Source organism: Lentinula edodes (assembly GCF_021015755.1).
Source record: "Lentinula edodes strain Le(Bin) 0899 ss11 chromosome Unknown C8R40scaffold_46, whole genome shotgun sequence".
NCBI lineage: Eukaryota > Fungi > Basidiomycota > Agaricomycetes > Agaricales > Omphalotaceae > Lentinula > Lentinula edodes.
This window is the reverse complement of record NW_025764352.1, coordinates 86,586-113,810: the sequence shown is the minus strand read 5'-3', so window position 1 is coordinate 113,810 and position 27,225 is coordinate 86,586. Positions and strand designations below refer to the sequence as shown.

The 27,225-nt window shown below is 47.3% G+C and overlaps 2 protein-coding genes and 1 non-coding gene across 3 annotated transcripts; 2 read left to right on the top strand and 1 right to left on the bottom strand.

Annotated features, from left to right (window-relative positions):
• Positions 1 to 513: 513 nt before the first annotated feature.
• Positions 514 to 2,537, top strand: C8R40DRAFT_1268115 (uncharacterized protein; the record flags this gene model as incomplete). Its single annotated transcript, XM_046233984.1, has 6 exons — positions 514 to 576; positions 808 to 918; positions 1,577 to 1,804; positions 1,886 to 2,144; positions 2,196 to 2,394; positions 2,441 to 2,537. The coding sequence occupies 6 exons, from the start codon at positions 514 to 516 to the stop codon at positions 2,442 to 2,444; spliced, it is 864 nt and encodes a 287-aa protein (XP_046081368.1). The 3' UTR covers positions 2,445 to 2,537.
• Positions 2,538 to 2,917: 380 nt separating this feature from the next.
• C8R40DRAFT_999942 (uncharacterized protein) lies at positions 2,918 to 3,757 on the bottom strand (the record flags this gene model as incomplete). Its single annotated transcript, XM_046236816.1, has 1 exon — positions 2,918 to 3,757. A coding segment is annotated over one exon (840 nt), but the record flags the coding sequence as incomplete, so codon positions are not given.
• A 286-nt stretch (positions 3,758 to 4,043) lies between these two features.
• On the top strand, positions 4,044 to 4,126 carry C8R40DRAFT_t237. Its single transcript has one exon. It is a non-coding gene; the product is annotated as a tRNA-Thr (tRNA).
• The last annotated feature ends 23,099 nt before the right edge of the window (positions 4,127 to 27,225 follow it).

The window sequence follows — 27,225 nt, the reverse complement described above, 5'->3', positions numbered from 1 at the left end:
GCGAATGGGAGAATGGGAGAATCCTCTAGGAACAGTCGAGTTGGGGAAGGAAACGCTGTAGAAAGGAAAGAGGAAAGGTGTAATCATTTATCGTTATCGTCATCCGTTGTGTCCTGCAAAATGCGAATGAGAATGAGAAAGCGAGCTCAGGATGGGGATTATTGGATTCAAGTAGGGGACCTAGTACCCGCCGTCCGTTTACATAGTAGGTCCCCTACTTAAATCCACTGACAATCTCCATCCTTCCTGATCATTCATTCACATTCGATTTTGAATCCTCGAAATTGATCTGTTGGATGACAGTAGCAGCGGGGTTTTGTGGTTTTGAGGGTTCTGGTGTGTATTGGGGTGTGTGGTTTGGGTGTTGGGGTGTATTGGGGTGGTTATGGCGTGTGTGGTGGGGGAGGAGGCGGTGGTGGTAGTGGAGGAGGAGGGGTCAGCATAGTGGGATATGGATATGGATATGGATCAATCGTTCGTGATTTGGAGTACACACCCGTCAAATGAACCCAAATGGACAACTACGCTGCCAATGCGAATCGAGAATCTGTGGTCCGACTATGTGAGGGTACCACCGTACGTTGTGCCCTGCAAGATGCGAATGAAAATAAGAATGTGAATGAATGAACGAGAATGAGAAATCGACATGAGCGAGCTCAGGATTGGGATTAACGCCCCAGCACAGGTGAACGGATTAGTGTACAAAGGTTGGGGAAGGAACGGAAGTGTAGGATCGTTGATTCAGGAAGTCGATGATACTCCGGGGAAGGAACGGATGGGGTTGTAGACCCCTCAGATTTCTTAAAGTTCTCGGAACGCGAAGGAGAAGGGTCGGAGGTGTCAGAGTTCTCGGAAGTCGACTCGGGAGTGGATATCGAGTTTGGTGACTGGTCGAATTCTGATCCGTCTTCGGTGGTGGTAAGATGTAGTAAACCTAGGAGAGTACTGAGAGGAGGTAAAGGGAAGAAGAGGAAACAGTCATCTGGCCATGGGTCTGGTGTCGGTTAACATCCTTCACCGGAAGGAGTAGATTTGCAATCATCCACTCCAACAACATACGGCAATCACTCATCGTCACACTTAGCGAAAAAGAAAAACGACCTCTCACGAAGCCTCTTTCACCAGACCTCGTTAAGCCCCCCCCCCTTCTCACATCATCCCTCTCATTCGTTGAGCACGGTTGAAACTACGGAAACGGTCAAATCTACGGGAAACGGTGGATACAGCGGACACTCCGAATGTCGTTTGTATCCTGTCTTCACTCACCGGGACTGGGATTATCGTCGAACAGGTTCTCGTCTTCTTCTTCTACATACCTCGCATACCTCACATACTTCGCATTTATAGAATTCCCCACACTGATATTTGAGGATAACGATAACTCGCCATCCTTCTTTTATCTCGGGACCTTCCACCCTTCCTTCGCGCATACCCAAGTTGTATCATCCCTCCCGCACACACACACAGACTTGTCGCAAACGCTCCCTACAGCCCCTTCGCTCCTGCACATGCTCAAAGCGGGTGTGCAAGCTCTATACGACGACGCCGCCGCTGGGCGCTTTTGGAATATATACAGGTTCTGCGGTTTTTTGAGAGTCGAGAGGGGGAGTCGCCGACTCCCCCTCGTTCACATTCCATCATCTTCTTCCTCCGAGTCGTTATCCCAACCCTCAACTCTTCTTCTTCTTCGAAAATTCCCTCTCCTCCTCCCTCGTCCTATCCATTCATCCCATCTGGTGATTTCATTAACATTTCCGAACCAAAACTTGAACCGACCCGCGCGAAATTCGAATTGATCCTTTCTGTGGGTGAACCGTCCCTTTCGACGACTGATAAGGAAAGCCAAAGCTGGCACGGTGCCGCAGATGCTTGACAGATATATCAGCTTCTGGCGCTTGGAGTCGATGAACAGACAGAGGGTGCCTGTGGAGGCAGACGATTCGGTGGCCCATCATCTGCGTCGGAGTTATGGGAGGGTGATATGATGAATGCAAGGGGGGGGTGCCCACGAAATGGGGGGGTTGTAAATCAACAGCCCTTTTATTTCGTACGTTTCCTGATCTGCGTGGAGGCGATCATGATGGAGGCGATCATGATGGAGGCGGTAATCATGGAGGCGATGACGATGGAGGTTTCAACACAAAGTCCATTGACTTTGGGTGTATACCGCAGATGACTTTGGGTGTATACCGCAGATGACCTTGGGTGTATACTGCAGATGACCTTGGGTGTATACAGCAGTGGACCAACGTATCAGTATTATCCATCAATAGACACCGCGTCACGCGTGTGCGCGCTCGTCTTGTTTTCTTTCGAACTCGAACTCGAACTCGATGTAGAGAGGAATGGCGGGTGGATGAGGGAGAGGAATGGTGGGTGGATGAGGGAATGGCGGTGCGTAATTCGGAAATCGGAATAGGCGGCATGTAATTCGGAATAGGTAGCCGGCACGTAATTGGAATAGGCGGCACCTAATCGAGAAGCAAACCAAACCTCTTTCTGTAAGTGTACTGGCGTTTTCCTCAGCATCGGACAGGTGGGGGGGGGGGGGGGGGGGGGGGAATGAGAGATGGGTGGGTGGATGAGAGATGGGTGGGTGGATGAGGGAGAGGAACGGTGGGTTGTGTCACGAGGATGTTCGTCAACTCACTGGGTGGCGGCAGGATACCTCCACACCGATACAGAGTCAGCAAGCGCGCATGATTCGAGCCATAGATGGAATTACACTTTACGTATCGGTGTTGTACAACTAAACTGGTGCTGGATTGGAATACATGCAAGGGATACAATTACAATGTTTCAAGTCCTTTGATTATTACTTCTGCTCCCTCTTCGCCTTCTTAACCTCCTCCACGCCCTCTTTGACGGATTCCTCCCTCTCCTTCTCCTGCTGCTGCTGCACCTCCTTCGTCAAATCCCTCTTCCTCAACACGACATACGCCCCGTCTTTTGGGCCCGCCTCGACCGCCTCGACCACCCCAGGCACTGTCCCCTCCCTCTCCCCTTTAACCTCCCTCCTCATCTCCCTCGTGAGTTCGAGATCCCTCGAAATAAACCCATGCCCCGCCACAGGCCCATAATACGACGTCCCCGCGAGCGAACCAATAATACACGCCCCCACCAGCACGGAGAGATAGAACCGATACTGGGAATACCACGGTGGAGTCCACCCCATCCCACACACCGTCGCGTCGGCCCACCACAATCCGGTGAACCCCACCCACTGCACGACTAACGCAGTCATCGGCTGTAACCCTAGTGTCGGCCACGCGAGGAAGAGGGGTGCGGCACCGAGGAGGAGACGACGGATGGATTGGGATTGGGTAGGGCGGGGAGTGGCGAATTCCATTCCCCAGTGGAGAGCACCGAGGAAGGATAACATGATTGCGCCGTAGGTGACTTGGATGTTGAGGGATTGGTCGAGCATCGTTAAGGCTACACCTGGGTCGATGGATGTTGGGTGGCCTGCTGCCGCAGCACCAGCGACACTCGCGAGGTACACCGTCGTCGCACCAGCTCCAACATACGGTATAGTCCCGAGTAACCCAAACACCATCACGGGTTTCGGGACAGTCGACGCCATGGAAGACGTTATCGTCACAAAGGAATGATCCGAGGCAGGGATATGACTTCCTCCTGCGATGGATTTGGCTACATCCGCTGCGGTGTTCCCAGCTTCTTCTCGGATATTCAACGCTGCGTGGTCGAATGTCTGGGAAGCGGGTTTGTTGGAGACTGTCGATGCGACTGAACGAACGAAGATCGTTGAACGGGGTTTCGTGGAAAGTGATGCAATGACCTTTGGAGTATGGATATGGACATGACTAGGAAATCTCGCTGAGCGGGTAAACGTCGTACGAGCAACGCTCGTCGCCAGACGAGGGAATGATATCATTGTGGTTTAGAGGAAAGCCGTGGCGCGTACGTCTTTTCACCTTATATGATCCTTCCCTCATACTTGACGTCAGGTACGTCAACTATGACTTTTGACGTCATACATACTCCCACTCAATGTTAGACGCCCAGCGTTTCCCTCTCTCGTCTCCTCCTTAGCTCAGTTGGTAGAGCGCGTCACTAGTACGCCTGGTATATGACGAGGTCAGTCGTTCAAGTCGGCTAGGAGGAATTTCCGTACACGAAACTTGTTTTTTTTTTTACCAGGGAGTAGAGGTACTGTATACCTGGTACTCGCTATATTCAGTTCTCACACTCCCCTTTGGCTTTCCTTCTTCCTTACCACTTCCACCCCGTACACCTTCCTTGCATTCATCATATCACCTCCCGCAACTCCCGCAGATCATGGCCACAGCAAAATCTTCTGCCTCCAACACCCCCCCCTCCACAGTCACCCCCCCCTCTGTCTGTCTATCTATCTGTCTGTTCATCAACCTCCAAGCGCCAGAAGCTTATCAGCATATCTATCACCACGCCAGCTTTGGCTTCCCTTAGCAGTCGCGTCGAAGAGGACGGACGGTTCACCCACAGCACAGAAAGGAGGATCCACCCGAAATTTCGCGCGGCGGGGTCGGGTATTGTCGGAACGGGTTTTGGTTCGGAAATGTTCAATGTTGATGAAATCACTAGATGGGATGAATGGATAGGACGAGGGAGGAGGAGAGGGAATTTTCGAAGAAGTAGAAGAGTTGAGGGTTGAGGGTTGGGATAACGACGACTCGGAGGAAGAAGAAGATGAAGACCTCCCTCTCTTTCATCTTTCGAACACTCTCACCAATCGAACTCGATATCACCACCACCACCAACCTTCTTCTTCTCCTCTGCCCAAGCTGTTCAGCGTACCCACCCACCTGACTGCGATAACGTCGTCACGGTATCATGCGAAATCGGTGTTATCCTCGTAAACCAAAAACACTCTCACCTCCCATCCACATCCACCATCCATCTACTACCCCAACTCATTGCGCAGTTCTAGATCCGTCCTATTTACATATATACGTTTCTTTTTCGTGTTTCCTTGGACTTAGTGGATGGATTCGCTGTGCCTCGCTGGAGGGTATCCGAGTCTGTGGATGCTGGAAGTTCGTGTTCGTGTTGTTCCTGTTCAGCTGGGGAGTTGTTGTTGTTGTTGAAGTTGGTGGTGAATAACAGCGATATCCGAAACTCCAAGGAACTGGTCAGGATTCTGAGATCTCGGATTCGGGCGGGGAGCTGTAGGCGTAGGTGAGTAGCGGTAAGAGGCTAGAGCGAGGTAGGGTTTTTCGAAACGTCCACGTACGTGGCAAAGGGGGGCCCCGAATTGGCCTGGCGGGGTCGCTTTACTTCCATTTCCATAGGGCAAAGGCGATGCAACAATCGCAAGGATATTCACCCAGAGGCAGAACAGAGTGCACATCAAACGCGATGCAGGAGTTTGGAAGAACATCCAGCTGCTCGAGAACAAGATACAGTCGATCGAGGAAGGACAACCCAGGACACCCAGACACACAAGTTTGGCAACAAAAAAAAAAAAGAAATGATTTTTTAGGTAGGCACTGGAAGGGGCGAAGAATTGTTAACATACTACGAATTTTCCAGTAAGACTCAATCCTAATTTTTTTTTTTTTTTTGTTTGCCAGCAAACTACAGAACTGAAACAAACTGAGAAGATCTGAATGATAAGCTGTCGTCGCCCAGGTGCCATCAGCGGGGGGGGGGGTTGCAAGATTATTTGAGTGTAGGAGAAACACTGACCGAACCAGCGCCCTGGAATGAGAAGTGGGTGGAGAGAGAAGCAGTTTTCGAATCAACAGGTTCGGTTTATGTACATAGATAGATAAATAGATAAAATACGATATATATGTAATGGAGCCGACGGAGGCTAACTAAGCGGTCTGTCTGATATGGTTGGTCTCGGAAGAGTCCAGAAATGCGCCAATTTGAGAGCTAAGGCTTCCGTTGTCTTGCATTTCACCATGGATTCCGGTAGTTTCCAATTAGGTTGCGTTGGATGGGTAGAACTTAGGACTGCTGAAGGGGCGAGATGAGGAAGTATCTGCATACTACTATACACCATCATCCAACAGCACCACTCGTCCTCTTCTTGACCTTACCGCAGAGATAGCGATGAATAATGGTTCCTTACTCTGTTCTTCAGCAACAACCCATCATTCATGTTGAGGGATAATGTCATAGACACCGCCGGCTTGAATTGATGGTCGGAATGGATATATATAATCAAAACACGGCAAAAAAGGGGAACGAAGGGAGACAGATAGTTTGAAGAACAAGAAGAGGTCGCATTGATCAGGCGGATTTCAAAAGTACGATCCGGCTCCCATATCAGCGTTTTTCGGTATACATCCACTCAAAGTGTGCAAGAAGTGAATGTAAAAATGCTTCACTATGTTAGTATTAGTAAGTTACTACTAGGTCATCGATGATTCACTACTCACTTCAATAATGTGTCTCGTTATCGTTGACATAGTAAAATCCGGTGAGTAGATGGGTCATATCATCCACATCTCAGTGGGGACTTTCAATGACCACCACCTCTTCATTCCGGATGTTGAAATGTGCAACGGAATGCTGGATTAAAATCAACAATAGTAAACCCAAGTCCAGTGGTGCATGTAGAATATGAGAATGAATAGTTTGGGGAGGGAAGCTGCTTGAGGGATTTGATTGGAGGAAATGAATGCTGAGGTTGGTTGGTGGTTTGAGGGCTAAATGGCAGATTTTCAGGAGGGCATTGTGCTAGAAAGAGAGTTTTAAGTCGGATCCTAGTGATTGAACAAGAGAATGACTGGACACACCTGTGAAGAAGCCACGTAATATCCCTTCGATAGCAAGATTGTCAAAACGTTGAAAATCCAACCCGACGAAAGGAATCACAAAGGGACCGCGACATTACCCTTGCTCGCTGTATCGGAATCTAGGTATCTACTGATCACGACTCTGGGCTTCAGGTAAGTTAAATAAGTGGAGGAGATCCACTCTACATTTCGAGCTCCAGATTCCGCTGCTACTCTGCTCCGCGCTTAGAACTTCCGGCAGCATCAACGCCAGTAGCCGTATTGTTATCTGCTTTCCCTGCCCCAAAGTTCACCCATAAATCTCAATAATTCTCAGCAGCCTTCTGCTTCCTTGGGTGTCAGGCTCTAAGATTGCGGTGATATGTGAGTCGAATTAAATGGGCACAGAACTTTTGCCGTAACCCGTGCAGCACCAGTCCCACGCAGTTCCGCGCAACTTTATGCAGTTCTGTGCAATCTGTAAATATACAACATTGTGTACAAAATCCTGCTACATAGTCATATTGCTTTCTCAATTAGTTCCAGACAATGATATTTCTACAGGTCCAATTTAATATTCCTATCCTGAAATTTTATCTAATACTTGAGTTTGTTCAGTATCACTGGATTACTAACTAAACTATCTATTCTGGTGTCTTACTGACAATGATTCAACAATTGAGAGCAAAGATATGATTGAGCAGATATTCTGAAGCTTATCTGCTTCATAATCTTCAGATGTGAGTGATTGGTATTTGTGAGATATTCTATGTACCTGAATAGCAACAATCACATTAATAGTTTGAGGGAGATTGTCTGTTTAATGAGACTCTTATTTCTGTGATTGTTAGTAAAAGCTGGGTGCATGTCATAAAGTACGCAGCCCCTATCATTTTCCCTTTCTCACCGTCTCGACGCCTTTACTTGTACAATACATCATCCCATCGCTGTCAATCTCCATCGATTACTGATCTATCTATTACTGATCCACCTGACCCACCTTCTCTTTCTATCGGCTTCCGCCTCCTTCCTTGCCCCTGAACTGTACAGTATTACATCGTTGTTTCTCGCAGACTAGATTATGTATATATAGCCAACCCTCCACAGCCTGGTCCCTTATCTTGACCTCTCTGTCATTATCTGGGACCAGGTATGTGCTTACTTATTATTACCTATGACTACGATACTCAATATATCTCTGTCATTATCTGGGACCAGTTCGCCTCCGCTCCGCTTAGTCGCTCCGCCTCACTCACCTGCTTAGTCGCTCCGCCTCTCTGCCTGGCTTAGTCACCCCGCTTCCTGCTCCGCTAGTCACTCCGCCTCTGCCGCTTCGTGACATTAGGTCAAGATCCATTACTGCACTGACAGCCTACCGATAAGGTTGTCCTTGCAGGATCCGTAGACACCACGTCTTCCCCAGTCCCGCCCGATTCTGAAACACCTGCTGCCAGTATAGACTGCTCCGCACTCCCGCACGCACTTGACCCCAGAGACCAAGCTCACACCCACAACAACAACGATACTTGGCGCGATTGCCAGTCTCAACCTTGCCCCAACGCCCTTTCGAACTCGATCCGAGAGCCACTCACTGTGAGCAATATAACCTTCCTGCCAATTCCCCAACCCCGATTGCCTACTCCCATCATGTCGACTCCTGTCCCGCCTGCCCCAAATACCTCTGCTGAGGATCTCATGGCTCAGCTCATCAGACAAGTAGCCAGCCTTGCTACAGCGATGGAGGAACGCTCATCATCCAAGTCAAGCATGAACAAACCCGAGGTCTTCAAGGGTAAAGATGGTGCTGAAGCTCGTCGCTTCATGGCTCAGTTCCAAAATTGGGCGTCAGAACAACCGGATCTCGCCAAGAGCCAAGTTAAACTTATCAAGTCCGCCCTGGGCTTCTTCACAGAAAGTGCTGGAGATTGGGCAACTCCCCATCTGTTACACTTCAGTGCAGAGAATCCCCCTTTCGGAGGAAACTGGGATACGTTCTTGAAGGAATTTAGCCAGCGGTTTGAACCAATGGACCCAGGTATGGAAGCCCGTAGCGAGATCAAGAACCTCAGACAAAGTAAAGGGCAGACAGTTGCAGAATTTGCCCAGAAGTTCAAGGATATCGGAGATCGGACTGAAATGTCTGATATTGATTTACGGGAACGCTTCTTCACCGCCTTACTTCCGGAGATCCGACAACACCTTATCATCGTAAACATCGCCCAAGGAATCGCTCCGACTTTGAAAGAGGCAATCAAACGAGCCATATCGGTGGATGTCTACCTGCATGATCCCACCATGACCGGCCGAAACACCGGACACGCTCCCGCACACACCGCTCACATTACCCCTGCCGACCCTCACGCCATGGACATTGATGCTACTCATACCAGCACTGGGAATAGCAGGGAGGCCTTCCTTGCCCGTATGCGCGGACGATGTTTTGGTTGTGGAGCTCAAGGCCATGTTAAGCAGAATTGCCCACACAAGTGTCACGAAGCGGCAGAGGCGGAGTGACTAGCGGAGCAGGAAGCGGGGTGACTAAGCCAGGCAGTGAGGCGGAGCGACTAAGCAGGTGAGTGAGGCGGAGCGACTAAGCGGAGCGGAGGCGAACTGGTCCCAGATAATGACAGAGATATATTGAGTATCGTAGTCATAGGTAATAATAAGTAAGTACATACCTGGTCCCAGATAATGACAGAGAGGTCAAGATAAGGGACCAGGCTGTGGAGGGTTGGCTATATATACATAATCTAGTCTGCGAGAAACAACGATGTAATACTGTACAGTTCAGGGGCAAGGAAGGAGGCGGAAGCCGATAGAAAGAGAAGGTGGGTCAGGTGGATCAGTAATAGACAGATCAGTAATCGATGGAGATTGACAGCGATGGGATGATGTATTGTACAAGTAAAGGCGTCGAGACGGTGAGAAAGGGAAAATGATAGGGGCTGCGTACTTTATGACAACAAGGAGACTACCTGTCGATACTGTGGACGCCGGGGACACCTAGAATCCGTCTGTCAGGACAAGTTCATGGGACTTAGTCGCGACCGTGGCCGACGCCAACAGCCTCGCCGTCAGCAGATCTCAGCCACGGCGGTACCATTTACCTTATTCCCAAACGAATCAGTTCAGATTGCCGCCTCAATCCCAACACCTGTCGCTGGACCTGCTACACCGAGCCCCGCTAATCAGGACTTCTCCACCCAAATTGGACAAATAAGGGAATTGTTGGACCGTGCTAATGCCATGTCTCCTTCGTCCTCTGGTTTTCAGCAGGGTTTTTAAAGAGGGTACCCGCTCCGGCTGCACCGAGAGTACCCCATAATCAGTTTACTATGTTCGCTACCTCTTCGTATGACTCGCTCCCATCATGTACAATATCATCTATTTGGGAATTAAATTCCAGCTCCCCACATTTCCGAATTCATGCGAAACTGAGAGGAAGGAACCATAGTATAACAACCGCAGCCATGGTAGACTGTGGAGCTACCGCCCTGTTTTTAAACCAAGACTTTGCCACCAGAAATCACGTAACCTGCGCACCCCTCCATAAACCAATCGATGTATTCAATATCGATGGTACACCTAACCGAGCCGGGCGAATCACCCACTTTGCACGCTTAGCACTCACAGTGGATAACCAGGAGCGATGGATGGATTTCCTGATCACAAACTTAGGAGGAGAGGATATTATTCTCGGACTCCCCTGGTTACGGAAGGTAAATCCAGAGATTGACTGGGAGAAGGGACGACTTTCAGTAAAGCCACCCCGGGTACATATAGAGGAAGTAGAAGATGAGCAGACTTCACACCCTCACCTAGTGGCGTCTACTACCGATAGTCCAATCCAGGAACTCCTGAACGAAGGATCCCAACGTGAACCCAATCACACTGAGGCAGACCTAGAGGAGAATGAAATCATAACAGCAACGGAGGAATCCCCAATACACCGAATACGAGCCAATCACAAAACGCGTCGGGCATGGGTGAAAGCGGGGATATTGGAAGAACAAACAGAGGAAGTATGGTGCTCAGCAGGGTTCACTTATTCTCAACAACTAGCAGAGGAGGCTAACCGCGATAAACCCATTAAAACCTTTGAGGAGATGGTCCCTGAGCAGTACCGAGACTTCAAGAAGGTTTTCTCCGAATCTGCTTCTGAGCGATTACCTGCCCATCAGCCCTGGGATCACGCTATCGATCTTGTACCCGGAGCACCAGCAACCATGCGGACAAAGATCTACCCAATGTCCTTGAACGAGCAGGAGGAACTCGACCGCTTTCTAGAAGAAAACCTACGGAAAGGCTACATCGTTCCCTCGAAGTCACCCATCTCATCTCCAGTCTTCTTCGTGAAGAAGAAGGATGGGAAACTCCGTTTCGTACAGGACTACCGGAAACTGAATGAGTATACTGTGAAGAACCGATACCCTCTCCCATTAGTTGCTGATATCATTAGCCGGCTTCAGGGAGCGCGATATTTCACCAAGTTTGACGTTCGCTGGGGCTACAATAATGTGCGGATTAAGAAGGGGCATGAATGGAAAGGCGCATTTGCAACAACTCGGGGCTTGTTCGAGCCTAAGGTTATGTTCTTCGGTCTCACGAATTCCCCTGCCACATTCCAAGCACTTATGAATGCGATATTTGCTGATCTCATTGCAGCTGGCAAGGTGGCAGTCTACCTAGACGACATCCTCATATTCAGTAACGACCTCAAGGAACACCGACAAGTGGTACGGGAAGTATTAACGCGACTAGAAAAGCACGACCTCTATTTGCGCCCAGAAAAGTGTGAATTTGAACAGCAACAGATCGAATACCTGGGACTTATCATTTCAGAAGGGGAGGTGAGAATGGATCCGGTCAAAGTAGCGGCTGTTCGTGACTGGCCAGTCCCTACCAACCTCCGGGAACTGCGAGGATTTTTGGGGTTTGCAAACTTCTACCGGCGCTTTATCCGAAATTTTGCAAGAATAGCTCGACCTTTGAACGACCTAACCAAGAAGGATACCAGCTTTAACTGGACTGGTACACAACAGGAGGCATTTGACACCCTTCGAGAGGCCTTCATCTCCGCACCAATCCTTGCTCTATGGGCGCCAGATCGGCCCACTCGAATTGAGGTAGACGCATCAGGCTTTGCTACGGGAGGTGCCCTCATGCAGAAGCAAGACGATGGTCAGTGGCACCCGGTAGCCTTCAGATCGGCATCCATGCAGCCAGCAGAACGGAACTATGAAATATATGATCGGGAGATGCTTGCCATCATTGAAGCATTGAAGGACTGGAGGAATTTCCTGGAAGGACTTCCACAACCATTCGACATTATCACCGATCACTCCAACCTCGAATTCTGGCGCACAGCACAAGACCTTACCCGTCGACAAGCCCGATGGGCCCTCTATCTATCACGGTTTGATTTTCATATGATCCACCGTCCTGGCCGAGTAAACACCCAAGCTGATGCTCTTTCTCGTATGGCAGTACATCATGTATCAGATAGCGATGACAATCAGCAACAGACCGTCCTTAAACCTGGCCACTTCACCAAAATCGCCGCTTCAATCCTACGGAACCCCCTAGAGGATCGTATTCGGAAAGCCTCAGAACGGGAAGCACAAGTACTGGAAGGTCTGGAAACAGTCAAGAAGCACGGGTTACAACGCTTGGCCAATGGGATAGCTGAATGGGAGGAGGACAACGGGTTGGTCTATTACCGGGGCCGGGTATATGTACCAGCAGACGACAATCTACGCACCGAGGTACTCCGTCAATGCCATGATCATCCAACTGCTGGACATCCCGGATTACATGGGACACTTGACCTGGTCAGCACCCACTTCTGGTGGCCAACACTGCGTTCTTTTGTGGAGAAATACGTTGAGGGATGCGAGATTTGCGCCCGCAAGAAGATCCAACGGCACCCACGAGCTGTGACTCAACCACTGGATGTACCATCCGGCCTATGGGAAGAGGTAGGGGTCGACCTGATAACACAATTGCCTAACTCCCAGGGATACGACGCAGTCTTGGTCTGCACAGACCTGTATGGAAAACAAATCCATGCTATTCCTTGCACCAGCTCCATTACAGCCGAAGGTGTCGCCGATATCTATTACCGAGAAATCTTCCGTCTCCATGGTCTTCCCCTCCACTTCAAATCCGACCGCGGACCTCAGTTCGCAGCTAAACTCATGCGATCCCTTCTCGCTAGACTGGGAATTAAATCAGATCTAACCTCCGGATATCGTCCTCAGTCCAATGGCCAAACTGAACGCGCAAATCAGGAAGTGGAAAAATACATCCGCCTCTATGTGGGACGACGACAAGATGACTGGGCAGAACACCTCCCCATGGCAGAGTTTGTGATCAACTCGCGGACTCACTCGGCCCTAGGCATGTCCCCATTCGAGTTAACCTACGGATACCTTCCCCTATTCAATATCCCAGTTGGTCAACGCAGCGGCATTCCAGCGGTGGATGACCGCATACGGATTCTCCGAGAAGCGCGACAGGATGCTGGAGCTGCCTTACATCTAGGAAAGAAGCAACAAAAGGAGGGATACGAACGTGGGAAGCGAAAAGCGCATCAATTCAAAGTTGGGGACCTAGTTTGGCTAAGTGCGGAGGACATTAACCTGCAGCTATCCAGTGAAAAACTAGGAGACCGACAGCTAGGACCTTACCGTATTCTGGAGAAAGTCGGACCTCTGGATTACCGCCTTGACCTTCCCCTGTCATTAGACCGCCTTCATCCTGTCTTTCATGTCGACAAACTATATCCATGGAAAGGTAACCCCATCAATGGCGAAATACCAACACCACCAGAGCCGGTGTACTTAGAAGATGAAGATGAACCGGAATATGAAGTGGAGGAGATCTTGGACAGTCGGGTACGATGGAAGAAGTTGGAATATCTAGTAAAATGGAAAGGTTACGATGCAGGACACAACTCTTGGGAACCCGCACCCAACCTCAGCCGGGCACCAAAAATTGTTCGGGCCTTTCACAAAAAACATCCGACAGCGGCAAAGCCTTGACCATCGAGGGCAATGGTCATAAGGAGGGGGGTAATGTCATAAAGTACGCAGCCCCTATCATTTTCCCTTTCTCACCGTCTCGACGCCTTTACTTGTACAATACATCATCCCATCGCTGTCAATCTCCATCGATTACTGATCTATCTATTACTGATCCACCTGACCCACCTTCTCTTTCTATCGGCTTCCGCCTCCTTCCTTGCCCCTGAACTGTACAGTATTACATCGTTGTTTCTCGCAGACTAGATTATGTATATATAGCCAACCCTCCACAGCCTGGTCCCTTATCTTGACCTCTCTGTCATTATCTGGGACCAGGTATGTGCTTACTTATTATTACCTATGACTACGATACTCAATATATCTCTGTCATTATCTGGGACCAGTTCGCCTCCGCTCCGCTTAGTCGCTCCGCCTCACTCACCTGCTTAGTCGCTCCGCCTCTCTGCCTGGCTTAGTCACCCCGCTTCCTGCTCCGCTAGTCACTCCGCCTCTGCCGCTTCGTGACAGTGCAGAAGTTACATGTAGGACCTGCACAAGTTATATGCAGATCTGCGCAAGTTACATGCATGATACATGCAAGTTATATGCAGGTCCGTGCAAGTTAAGTGCAGATCCGTGCATGTCAGGTGCAGATCCGCACAAGTTACATGCAGATCTGTGCAATGTCAGGTGCGGATCTGCCCAAGTTACATGCAAATCCATGCAGATTGAAGCACAGAACTTTCGCAGTAACAGTTTCTACAAAGTAACTACCACTCTTCACTGCAGTTCTGTCTACATTAAATGTATCTCAGTTGCCTGTCTGACTGTTCTAAGCTTAATTCTTGCTCAATTGTTCACTGCAAGAATGCGAAGCTCTCAACATATGGGAAGGACTGGTGGACGGCTAGGCCTGGTCTATTTCACCTTCTCACTCTTACGCGCGGCGTTGATATGCTGACTCTGGGCTATGCATAAAATGCTAATGCAAGCTTTAACACTCACACCAACACAAACACAAACCATCATCACACACTAAGTTCAAGGGGGTTTATCATTGAAAAAGCAAGATAACACTGCAACTCTACAAATATCTACATCATGTGGGTATAATGTATAGGTTGAATAGTTTTTCTTCTCGAGATTCTATCAAACTCGGGCATGCTAAATCTTTCTTTGACTTTATCTGAACTGAACAAAACCTCTGATTTGTATTATACACTACAAGTACAATCCACAGAAAGAGTGTGCACTACTCACAGCACTCTGACTGCTATTAACTCTGAAGCATAATGGTAATCTGTGACTTTGAACTTTCTTTCTTTCTGTCTTTCTTAAACTCTAACTTGTTTAAAGTGAAAGTTAACACTGTATCATCTTTGTTTAAAGTGCACTTGTCACTATAGCCAGAAGCTACTAACCAACCAACCAAATCCTCTCAGAAGTGGGGGGGAAAGTGCTTGTTCCCATTTAGAGGCCAGCACCCTCCTTATATATCCTCAAAATAACCCTTAACAACTGATATCAATCATTGTAGCATGTAGAATTCTTGTAGCATGTGCTGATTTTGATGGAAATCATGCTGCATCTCGGAGTAGCATGTGGACCTGTTGTACCATGTGCTACCTTTGATGGAAATCATGCTGTACCTCGGAAGGCTTTCCGGATGAGGGACATATGCTAAATCAATTCTGATATTCTCGGAATTAACTCCAGAAGTCCGGAGTATTATTATCTTTCAATCTAATCATTCAGCCCTATTGCGATGCTATACAAAGGTGAAGCTCGGAACACTTTAATTCTGCAGATATTGTCATAGTCCAAGTCAAACACAAGTGTGGGTTTTAGTATTAGAGCTTTGTTACTTGGAAATACAACTGTATCATGCTATGAAGACCCACTCAAGTGTCATTCAGATGCAATCACTGTGTAGTTCTGTGTGTTTTCTCTGAATACAATGTACTGTTCAATCTCAGTATCACTGATAGTACTTTACAGTTGAAAATGCATAATTACTGCATTATAGACTCAAATAAAAATGGGTCATATCAGCGTCCAAGGGACAAGGCGCTGGTTTCTACTTATTCTACCTACACAAAATTTTCTGGTTGGGTTGTTTCTTGTTTCTCCGCCTCCCGCTCCGCTTCTTCCATGAGCGGGGAGAGTGGAGGCACGACCACGTGCTTCCTACCATTACCACTACCATGCACGTCCTATGTCATGGGTCTCAGCTAGAGTATATATAGTGATACTATACATCCTCAGTACTTACTCTGGTACCACCACCATCGTCTACTTACACGTGTCTCTCTCATCTTCTCAATCCAAGATCTCTGCCTGTTTACTCGTCGACTTCAGTGAGTCTTCCTCCTGGTGTTGCTTGCCAGTGTACCTGGCAGGCTTCCACTTTTTTTGTACTCTTCCTGTGTGTCAAGTTCAGATATTAGTCCTTAGTTATGTACGCAAGTAAGAAACTGAGTCCCCTGATCAATATACATGTAATACCCCCACCATGGAATGAATTTCATGTCTATAACACCTGCATGAAAATGGCATACTATACACTGAATGTACTTGATGATATTCTTGGAGGCTCATCCATTCACCATTGCTCAGCACATGTTTGCATGTATACATTGTAGCTGCATGCTTCTGCATTGTAAATGTATACATATAGTGCAACTGCATGTGTTGTTATCCTTACTTAAATTGTTCCTGCATTGTTACTACACTTATCTCTATACTTTGTACACTTGCCAGAGATGTTGATTTAATCTGCAAAGTTGATCATGAGACCATTAAGAAGCCATTGGACTAGTGATCTGGTTCAAAACAATTGCAAGGAACTACAAGCTTACTTCTCAACAGTGTTGTAAAGCCCTTTTGAGTAGAGAAATCAAGATGTGCTCCCACCAGACTAAAAGGCTGGTATAATCTTCATCTAAACACTCAGTAACCAGACCCCATTGGACAATGCACCACACAAACACAAGTGGGGAGAAGCGGGGAATAAACCAAGAAGCAACAGAAGACAGAAGGGCAGAACAGACAAAGAGCATGGGTTGAAAAGGTAATGTACAATATCTTCATTGTATCCATTCCCCTTCAACTCTCCACCAGCTCCCCTTTACCTCCAGATACCTCTGCACGTTTCATGTCTTGCATCAGCGATGCCCACCATCTACTACGGCACAATACGCCCTCAGACTCAGAACATTCCAAGCATTCCTCTTGCTCTTTCTCCTTCAAAGACTACAGTTCCCAGTCTTTGGCTTCTCAGGCCAATGTCCTATATCTAACTGACTTTCACACATTGTTCTACCGTGCCGAGTATGATTATATGGCAGAAGACGCTTCAGTGTTGTCGTTTGTCACTGGGGACATCATCGATTGGGGATAGTCACACAGACATACTCAATCCACATCTTCAGTGGTTGATATGGGTCAGGCTTTGATGGAAGGAATGTTGTCATTGTCAATGGACAAATGGTTGGCTAATACAGCTGAATCTAGAAGTATAAGCATAGACGATGATCAAGGTCTAGGTGGTCCAAGTACAGGAAGAGGAAAAGGAGGAGCAAAAAGTGACTTTTAAATGCCTTTAATTGCAAGTAAGTTTATTTTTTTGTCATCAATTTCCATTGTTTATGAAATTCTCAAAACACAGAAATTTTCATTGACATAGATATTCCTACATCAACACTCAAACAAGGTGAACAATCACAATCCAGGGATCTATCACAAGAGGCCGGAGGAGGATATAGATTTGTCCATGACAGATGACACCCCACCGGCTCTGGTCCACCCTCCGTCGTCTTCTCGCACTGGTCCAGGAATTCTCAAATACGCTGACCTCAGCTCATCATCTGCACCCTACGCCAGCGGGTAGCTCTGATTCCTAACCCCAGTCAAGCTTTGGCCTCCCCTCGCCACACAGACACCTCTAAACCCTGGATCCGGCACCATCTCGCAGATGATGGGACATCATATTATTACCAGAACCAGGTCAATGGGAGGGTCCAATGGACGAGACCAAAGTCTTCGACCTCCAGCACTTTAGGCTTACCAGATATGCCGAGTTATACCTCCCTCTGCCAGAAGACCTACTAGACATGGTGCATCGCGCAAAAAAAAACGCTATAGAGCATGTAATTGTCCAGTTGGGGATCTTTGGTGGAACAAGGTTTGATTAATGGATGTTGCTGTTGTAGACCCCTCAGACTTCTCAAAGTTCTCGGAACACGATAACGAGCTTGCCTCGTTTTTGTGTGAAAGAGAAAGGAAGGAATCTAAAGGGCACTCCAACCAACCAATCTAATACACAATATGTGAGTTCACTGCTATCAAATTTATTTAATAGCAAGGGGTAGCGTTGGCAAAGGTTCCGCAAAGCTTTGAGAGCTAAGTAAGAAGCTTTGATCAATCAATTTGAATCGTTCTAAGGATTTGATATATTCCTTTGATCAAGGTAGATTCAACACGATTTGTGCTGTGGTTTGTATTGATTTGGGTATATCAAGAATTGGGGGTTTGAATCAAAGTAAATTAAAACCGAAACACACAGACCCCTACGGAGGGCTAGAACTATGTGCTGGCACAACCACACAGTGTGATTTGCCCTTAAGACCAACGACTGATCCTAAGTTCGAAGAATATCCAACAACTGGATATACTTCTCGCAGTCACAAGGAGCAGAACACAACGTTCCTATACTCACAAGTGCCGGGCCCGAATGGCTGCTAGCGAACAGGTTTCAGTCTGGTGGGAGTGTGTCTTTCCTTTTTACGGATTAGCACTGCAACGTCGTCCCAAAATCACTTGTATTCCAGATACATTGGATCACTATTTATACATACAGAATATAGAGTCGCATAGTACAATTAATTTAATACAATCAACGTTCGGAACCGCAAGGAAACTTCTACACTCAGTCAGATACCATTTAATTTGAATCTACATGTCCTTATTTGGTCCATATTGGTTCCAAGATTCTAGTATACCTCCAAACATAGGCAGGTACTTCAATATTCATTTAATTTAATTGTTTTTTGGAGGATGACTCGAATGGTGTCCAACTGTCATTGCTGTTCAACACTTACTTCGATCATTTGTCACCTCGTCCGGAGGCAAATCAGCTCTCCTCGATTCTAATCCTATCAATCTGATTCATCTGGATTAAACTAATTGCTTCTCTCTTTTAATAGACACCCATTGTGCCTATACTCAATCAAGGGAGTTACGCATAGTATTCATTTAATTGCATTCTTCAATATTTTCTACGTCAGGACTCTTTGACATTCATTTGATATGTCTTCGGAGCCTCGCAGTCTTTCGATCGTTCTTCTAGTCATTTTACTCAACCATGCAACTTGATTGGTCTATTAGACTAAATCGCAGTCTTTTAGATTAATGCATGATCTCGTTCTAGAAGGAGTATTTGATAATTCCTGAGTTCTAGAAAGTCATTTCGAGTCAATCCTCGGTTCATGGTCACTTGAGTAAGTTCTTCCAAACTCCTGCCAGTGTAAGGTCCAATAAGAATACCCTTGGTATGTCATACGTGAATGGTCATCCTTCGGATGTAGTCCGAGTCTGGTATAATCCTGCTTGACAAACAGGTAGACTGCTATCCGTAGGTAGTATCAGGGATGGGTAAACTAACCAACTTGTGGTAGTATGGGTATATGGTCCCTTCAACTTATTAGACTGATTCAGTATTGACTTTGACTGTCAATCTGGGTCTCAATTACAGTCCTCTCGATACAAATCTATACGTGAAAATGTCACAATTCACAATATAGACGTCTAGCCAAAATTTAGGCGTGTCAATGAAAGCAAAGGAGCGGAGGTGTCAGAGTTCTCGGAAGTCAATTTGGGAGTGGATTTTTGAGTTTGGTGAACTGGTCGAATTATGATCCGTCTTCGGTGGTGGTAAGATATAGTAGACCTAGGAGAGTACTGAGAGGAGGTAAAGGGAGGAAGAGGAAACACTCACCTGGCCATGGTTTTTTGTGTTGGTGTTGGTTCACATTCTTCGAACCAAACACCTGAAGGGGAAGATTCATAGTCAGGCCAGAACAGCTCAAAGTCATCCAATCTGTCACAAAGCAGCAGAGGCGGAGTAACTAAGCAAGGCGGTGAGGCGGAGCGACTAAGCAGGTCAGCGAGGCGGAGCAACTAAGCAGAGCGGAGGCAAACTGGTCCCAGATAATGACAGAGATATATTGAGTATCGTAGTTATAGGTAATAATAAGTAAGCACATACCTGGTCCCAGATAATGACAGAGAGGTCAAGATAAGGGACCAGGCTGTGGAGGGTTGGCTATATATACATAATCCAGTCTGCGAGAAACAACAATGTAATACTGTACAGTTCAGGGGCAAGGAAGGTGGCGGAAGCCGATAGAAAGAGAAGGTGGGTCAAGTGGATCAGTAATTGATGGGGGTTGACAGTGATGGGATGATGTATCGTACAAGTAAAGGCGTCGAGACAGTGAGAAAAGGAAAATGATAGGGGCTGCGTACTTTATGACAGAGGATATGTCAAAATTTCATGGCTGTCAATAAACTCATGGAGATTGTGCCAATGCCCCAAGGCAACATAAGGTCCAAACAACAAGCCCTCAGTGGCCACACTTTTATCTGCTTATTCGACTTTGCGTCTGGCTTCTATGCATGCGAGGTGGACCGAGAATCTCACCCTTACACAGCATTCTACATTGAGGGTAAAGGTTACTTTTGGTGTGGGCAGCTCCCCTTTGGTCTTACCGGTGCTCCATCAACATTTGCAAACATGATGGCCCTTCATCTGAACGATCTGATTGCGGATGGAACCATTGAGCTGTTTGTTGATGACAGCAGTGCAGCAGATGATGACTTCAACACTACCTCCTCCCAGTGCTTCCACGCACAACCTCCATGGAGGACTCAGATTCTTGAACTGGGTTCACCAGAAGAACCATTTATGTAGACCGGGTTCTGTGTGCTGTTGTTTCAGCCACTCCTCATCCCGTTGTTCTTCCTCCTTCTCCCAAACCTTTCACCGTTCCCGTTGCCTGCATTCAAGCTCCTCTTGCCATTTGATGGTTTCTTCTCTGTGGAGCATACAGGCTTCCCTGAGCTATTCCTCCAACTCGGCCTCCGTCACCTGCCAGTCCTCCTTGTCAGCATCCATGTTCACCCCAGAGTGTCATTAGCCATGGCAGGTTCACTGCAGGCTCGCGTCCACTCCTCATCCAGTACCTCTTCAATTCCCGGAGCTTTGTACTTGTCCAGTAATGAGTTCTCAGGCTTGTACTGTCCAGTGTTATTAGTAACAGAACTCTGAGCAGCAGAACAGAGGTCAGTGCCTTCCCTATCCAGCGGGGTTAAGGCCTTCACAGTAACCCCGCCAGCTGGTTCCGCGCTTTCCTCGAGGACCACCTGCGCTTGGGCATTTGGCCTCAGTATGTCCTGCTGGCTCCTGTCCTCCAGCACGGGGATGGCTTCTGGCATAATCGCTGCTCCTAGTCCACCATTGAACACCTCTCCCCATTTTCCCTGCTTCCCGTGCAGCACGATTGACTCCTTCCTGTAGTCATGTACCACTGAAAACTGCTTAAGGAGTGGCTTCCCGAAGAGGAATTTCCAGCTGCCACCACTATTGAAGACTTCAAACTCCCCATCTACCTCCACCCCTTTGACATTGATACAACCTCCCCAACTTGCTTCTCCTGGTACGATAGTCCCATTAGCCATCCTAAACTTCTGCTGTGTCAGTTTCCACCCTCCAATTTCATTCCTTAAGCTCTTGTACACCCTTGTATCCATTGCCGCTACCATCGCGCCATCGTCCACCATTGCCTCCACTGCTGCTGCTCTTCCCTCATGGTCTTTCAGACCTATGTCCATTGAAAACAGGACACTAACATGGCTCTCGCCATTGCAGACACTGTACACCTCAAGAATATTGGATTCGTCCAAGAAAGACCGTACATTGTTCACAACAGATGTATTACCCAGGGTTGAATGTTTACCCTTCCCCATTTCCCGAATCGACCATGCCCTCAAAGATGGCTTCTGGGCCCACGAGCTGTACTGCATTCACCCGCACCGGCCTGCCTCCCAGTTCCCTTTGACAGTAAGCCCTCCAGTCGGACTCTACTGGAGGTATTGTTCCTGGTCTGTGGCAGGGGACTTCGAACCCGTGCCATGGTCCTCCACACTTGAAGCATTCCCCTGAGCATATGGCCTCTGTTCCCAGCTTCAGCGGAACAATGGTGATCTCGGATAGGGCTCCGTCTACCCTGTGTTGAAAAGCCCATTCTAACAGTTCTGCTTTCCATGCTGCCATTCCCTCTGGTGTATTAGGGTGTTGTACCTTCACCGCGAGGCCTCGGCACAGAGTACCTTTCTGCAGCTCATCTAGTGTCATGAACAGCCGACGAGGCATACCTGTATTCGCTACATAGGCTGGTCGCGCACGACTTGGAGACAGTGAAGGGGGTGTGGTGATCCTAGCTGTTGTGAAGGAAGTTGCAAGTTTGGTTCAGGGTGTCTCTGGGATCACTAGTGGAACGGCCGTGCTAGTCTCATGCTCTGCTTCCACTTTCAGTACGCTCCACTTAACCTTTTTGATAGTGTTGGTGAACTCCTTCCAGTTGTCATGTTCCTCCTCAATTACCTTCTTCAATGCATAAGGCAGGTTCTTCCAAACTGTCCCAATCTGTAAGACCTGGGTCAGAATTGGTCTTAAGGTTGGGTTTGGTATGAGGAGTTTACGTTGTAGCATGCTAGGAGCAATCTGGAGCTCGAAGGGAGCTACGGGAACCATGACCTAGTAGTATTTCGAGTTGCAAGATATGACCCTTGAAGGGGTTCCTAGAAGGTCCAGGGAGGTCCCTAGGACGTTAACGGTGGAAGGTGGAAGTAATGGAAACCAGTAGACATAAGGGCATTGCATAGTATGGGTTGTACTAGCTAGGAACGTCAATGTAGGATTGTTGTAGATCATAGTTGATGGGGGTCACAAACATGAGAGCTCCCGATAAGGTATAGGCCTGGGAAGGAGATCCCGGGAGGTGGGGGTGGAGGTAGTAATGGAGAAGCAACATGTAGTTTGACGTAAGGGGTAGCTTCGACATTACCTAGGTCAAGGTCCCAGAGCTTGTGGAGCAGCTGGGAGCTCGAGGAGGTCTGGGGGAGGTTGGCTCACCAAACCGATAGACATTGGGGAGCTTTAGTATTGGTCAAGGGAGCTCGAAGACTCACTTGGGTTGCTTAGACGTGAAGTAGAAGCATATATTGGATTGTTTAGACGATCGTAGAGACAAAGGACAAGAGTAGAGAAATAAAGATAGAGAAACAGAGAGTAAAGAGAAATCCGTATGGTTAGCAGGTACAAAGGGACAGGGACTGGACCTATGCAAAAGGGTGTGTGTTCAAAATATACTAAGCTGGGGTTTGGGGACGTTGCAATACTACTTAAATAGGTACGGGAAGTAAACAAGGGAACATCCAGGAATCTGGGGAACATGAGGCAGGTAATCGAGATTAATACTTAATGAAGTTGGTGATAGGAAGGTTCCATACGCGTGTCGAGGGAGCCGTCAGGATGTTTGGGTAATTTGGAAGGGTATTATGGGAAGGTAGGGCAGAGGGAATGGTGGGAGGTGTTGCAGCGGCAATTGGGGAGTTAGGGGTCAGGCAGAATATAGGGCAGGGTGGAGCAGGGAGCTATGGCTAACGGGTGGAGGTATGACACAATTGACTGCTTGGTTTTCTCCACTTGCACACCTTTTGCCAGACATAGCAGGCAATCAGCCCACCACTGGTGGTAGGGTTGATTGGTGTCATCGCTGGTCATCATGATCCGCTCGTGAGTTATTTTTTCCGCCTCCAGGCTGGTAAGGTATGACTTCACTAATGAGCTTGCCTTGTTTTTGTGTGAAAGAGAAAGGAAGGAATCAAATGGGCACTCCAACCAACCAATCTAATACACAATATGCGAGTTCACTGCTATCAAATTTATTTAATAGCAAGGGGTAGCGTTGTCAAAGGTTCCGCAAAGCTTTGAGAGCTAGGGAAAAGCTTTGATCAATCAATTTGAATCATTCTCAGGATTCGGTATATTCCTTTGATCAAGGTAGATTCAGCATGATTTGTGCTTTAGTTGTATTGATATGGGTATATCAAGAAATGGGGGTTTGAATCAAAGTAAATTAAAACCGAAACACACAGACCCCTACGGAGGGCTAGAACTATGTGCTGGCACAACCACACAGTGTGATTTGCCCTTAAGACCAACGACTGATCCTAAGTTCAAAGAATACCCAACAGCTGGATATACTTCTCGCAGTCACAAGGAGCAGAACATGATGTTCCTATACTCACAAGTGCCGGGCCTGAATGGCTGCTAGCGAAGAGGTTTCAGTCTGGCGGGAGTGTGTCTTTCCTTTTTACGGATTATCACTGCAATGTCGTCCCAAAATCACTTGTATTCCAGATACATTGGATCACTATTTATACATACAGGATATAGAGTCACACAGTACAATTAATTTAATAAAATAAACATTCGGAACCGCAGGGAAACTTCTACAATCGGTCAGATATCATTTAATTTGAATCTACATGTCCTTATTTGGTCCATAATGGTTCCAAGATTCTAGTATACCTCCAAACAGAGGTAGGTACTTCGATGTTCATTTAATGTAATTGTTTTGGAGAATGACTCGAATGGTGTTCAGCTGTCATTGCTGTTCAACACTTACTTCGATCATTTGTCACCTTGACCGGAGGCAAATCAGCTCTCCTCGATTCTAATCCTATCGATCTGATTCATCTGGATTAAACTAATTACTTCTCTCTTTCAATAGACACCCATTGTGCCTATACTCTATCAAGGGAGTTACACATAGTATTCTTTTAATTGTGTTCTTCAATATTTTCTATGTCAGGACTCTTTGACATTCATTTGATATGTCTTCAGAGCCTCGCAGTACTTCGATCGTTCTTCTAGTCATTTTCCTCAACCATGCAACCTGATTGGTCTATTAGACTAAATCGCAGTTTTTTAGATTAATGCATGATCTTGTTCTAGAAGGAGTATTTGACAATTCCTGAGTTCTAGAAAGTCATTTTGAGTCAATCCTCGGCTCATGGTCACTTGAGTAAGTTCTTCCAAACTCCTGCCAGTGTAAGGTCCAATAAGAATACCCTTGGTATGTCATATATGAATGGTCATCCTTCGGATGTAGTCCGAGTCTGGTATAATCCTGCTTGACAAACAGGTAGACTTTTATCCGAAGGTAGTATCGGGGATGGGTAAACTAACCAACTTGTGGTAGTATGGGTATATGGCCTTCAACTTATTAGACTGATTCAGTATTGACTTTGACTGTCAATCTGGGTCTCAATTACAGTCCTCTTGATACAAATCTATGCGTGAAAATGTCACAATTCACAGCATAGACATCTAGCCAAAATTTAGGCATGTCACCAGTGTCCATAGGGCTAAGATGGGTGCAGAGATGAAGGCCTCTCGGAGGGTATCAAATGCTTGTTGCTGGGTGTCCATCTAGGTAAAGGATATGTCTTTCCAAGTGAGGTCATTCAGGGGCCTGGCTATCCTTGCAAAGTTCCGGATAAAGTGCCGGTAGAAGTTAGCAAATCCAAGGAACCCTCATAGCTCTCAAAGGTTAGTGGGGGCTGGTCAGTTGCGAACTGCAGCTACCTTTACCGGGTCCATTCTTACCTCCCCTTCCCATATAATGAGGCCTAGATATTCAATCTGTTGTTGTTCGAATTCACACTTCTCCGGTCATAGGTATAGATCATGCTTCTCCAACCGGGTTAGTACTTCCCGTACCACTCGTCAATGCTCCTGAAGATTACCGCTAAAGATGAGGATGTTGTCTAGGTAAACTGCTACCTTTCCAGCTGCAATGAGGTCTGCAAATATAGCATTCATAAGTGCTTGAAATGTTGCAGGGGAGTTGGTGAGACCAAAGAACATAACCTTAGGCTCAAACAGCCCTCGTGTGGTTGCAAAGGCCCCTTCCCATTTGTGACCTTCCTTAATTCTGACATTGTTATAGCCCCAGCGTACATCAAACTTGGTGAAATATCGAGCCCCTTGAAGCCAACTAATTATATCAGCCACGAATGGGAGGGGGTAGTGGTTCTTCACAGTATACTCATTCAGTTTCCGGTAATCCTGTATGAAATGGAGTTTCCCATCCTTCTTTTTCACAAAGAAGACTGGGGACGAGATGGGTGATTTGGAGGGAACAATGTAGCCTTTCCACAGGTTTTCTTCTAGGAAACGATCCAACTCCTCCTGCTCATTTAGGGACATGGGGTAAATCTTGGTGCACATGGTTGCCGGTGCTCCAGGTATGAGATCAATTGCATGGTCCCAAGGTTGGTGGGCAGGTAATCATTCGGAGGCGGATTCTGAGAAAACCTTCTGGAAATCACGGTACTGCTCAGGGACCATTTCTTCAAAGGTTTTAACAGGTTTGTCCCAGTTGGCTTCCTCTGCTAGCTGCTGGGAGTAGGTGAATCCTGTGGTGCACCAGACTTCCTCAGTCTGTTCCTCTAGGATTCCTGCTTTTACCCATGCCCGACAAGTTTTATGATTGGCTCGGATTCGGTGTATTGGTGGTTCTTCCACCGCTGCTGATTCGCTCTCTTCAAGGGTCGCTTCCAGTGGCACCTCAATGTGAGGGGGTTCTGCGGGAGGTTCCAGGTTCGGGGGTTCAAGGATTGGGCTTTCTGTGTGAGTGGCGGATAGATGAGAGTACAAGATCTCCTCGTCTGGGACTTCTTCTATCGCTACTCGAGGAGGCTTTACTGAAAGTCGTCCTTTCTCCCAATCAATCTCTGGATTTACCTTCCGTAGCCAGTGGAGTCCAAGGATGATGTCTTCACCCCCTAGGTTGGTGATCAGAAAGTCCATCCATCGCTCTTGATTATCCACTGTGAGTGCTCGACATGCAAAATGGGTTATCCGTCCAGCTCGGTTAAGTGTTCCATCGATATTAAAAACATCGATTGGTTTATCAAGGGGTGCACATCTTACATGGTTCCGGGTGGCAAAGTCTTGGTTTAAAAACAGGGCGGTAGCTCCACAGTCTACCATGGCTGCAGTTGTTATACTATGATTCCTTCCTCTTAGTCTCACATGAATTCGGAAATGTGGGGAAGTGGAGTTTAATTCCCAGATCGACAATATTGTACATGATGGGTGCGAGTCATATGAAGAAGTAGCAAACATAACAAACTGATTACGGGGTACTCTCGGTGCAGCCGAAGTGGGTACCCTCTTTAAAAACCCTGTTGAAAGCCAGAGGACAAGGAGGACATAGCATTAGCACGATCAAGTAATTCCCTTATTTGACCAATCTGGTTGGAAAAGTCCTGGTTAGGGGGGCTCAGAGTAGCAGGTACGGTTGCAGGAGCAGATGTTTGGGTCAAGGCATCGATCTGGA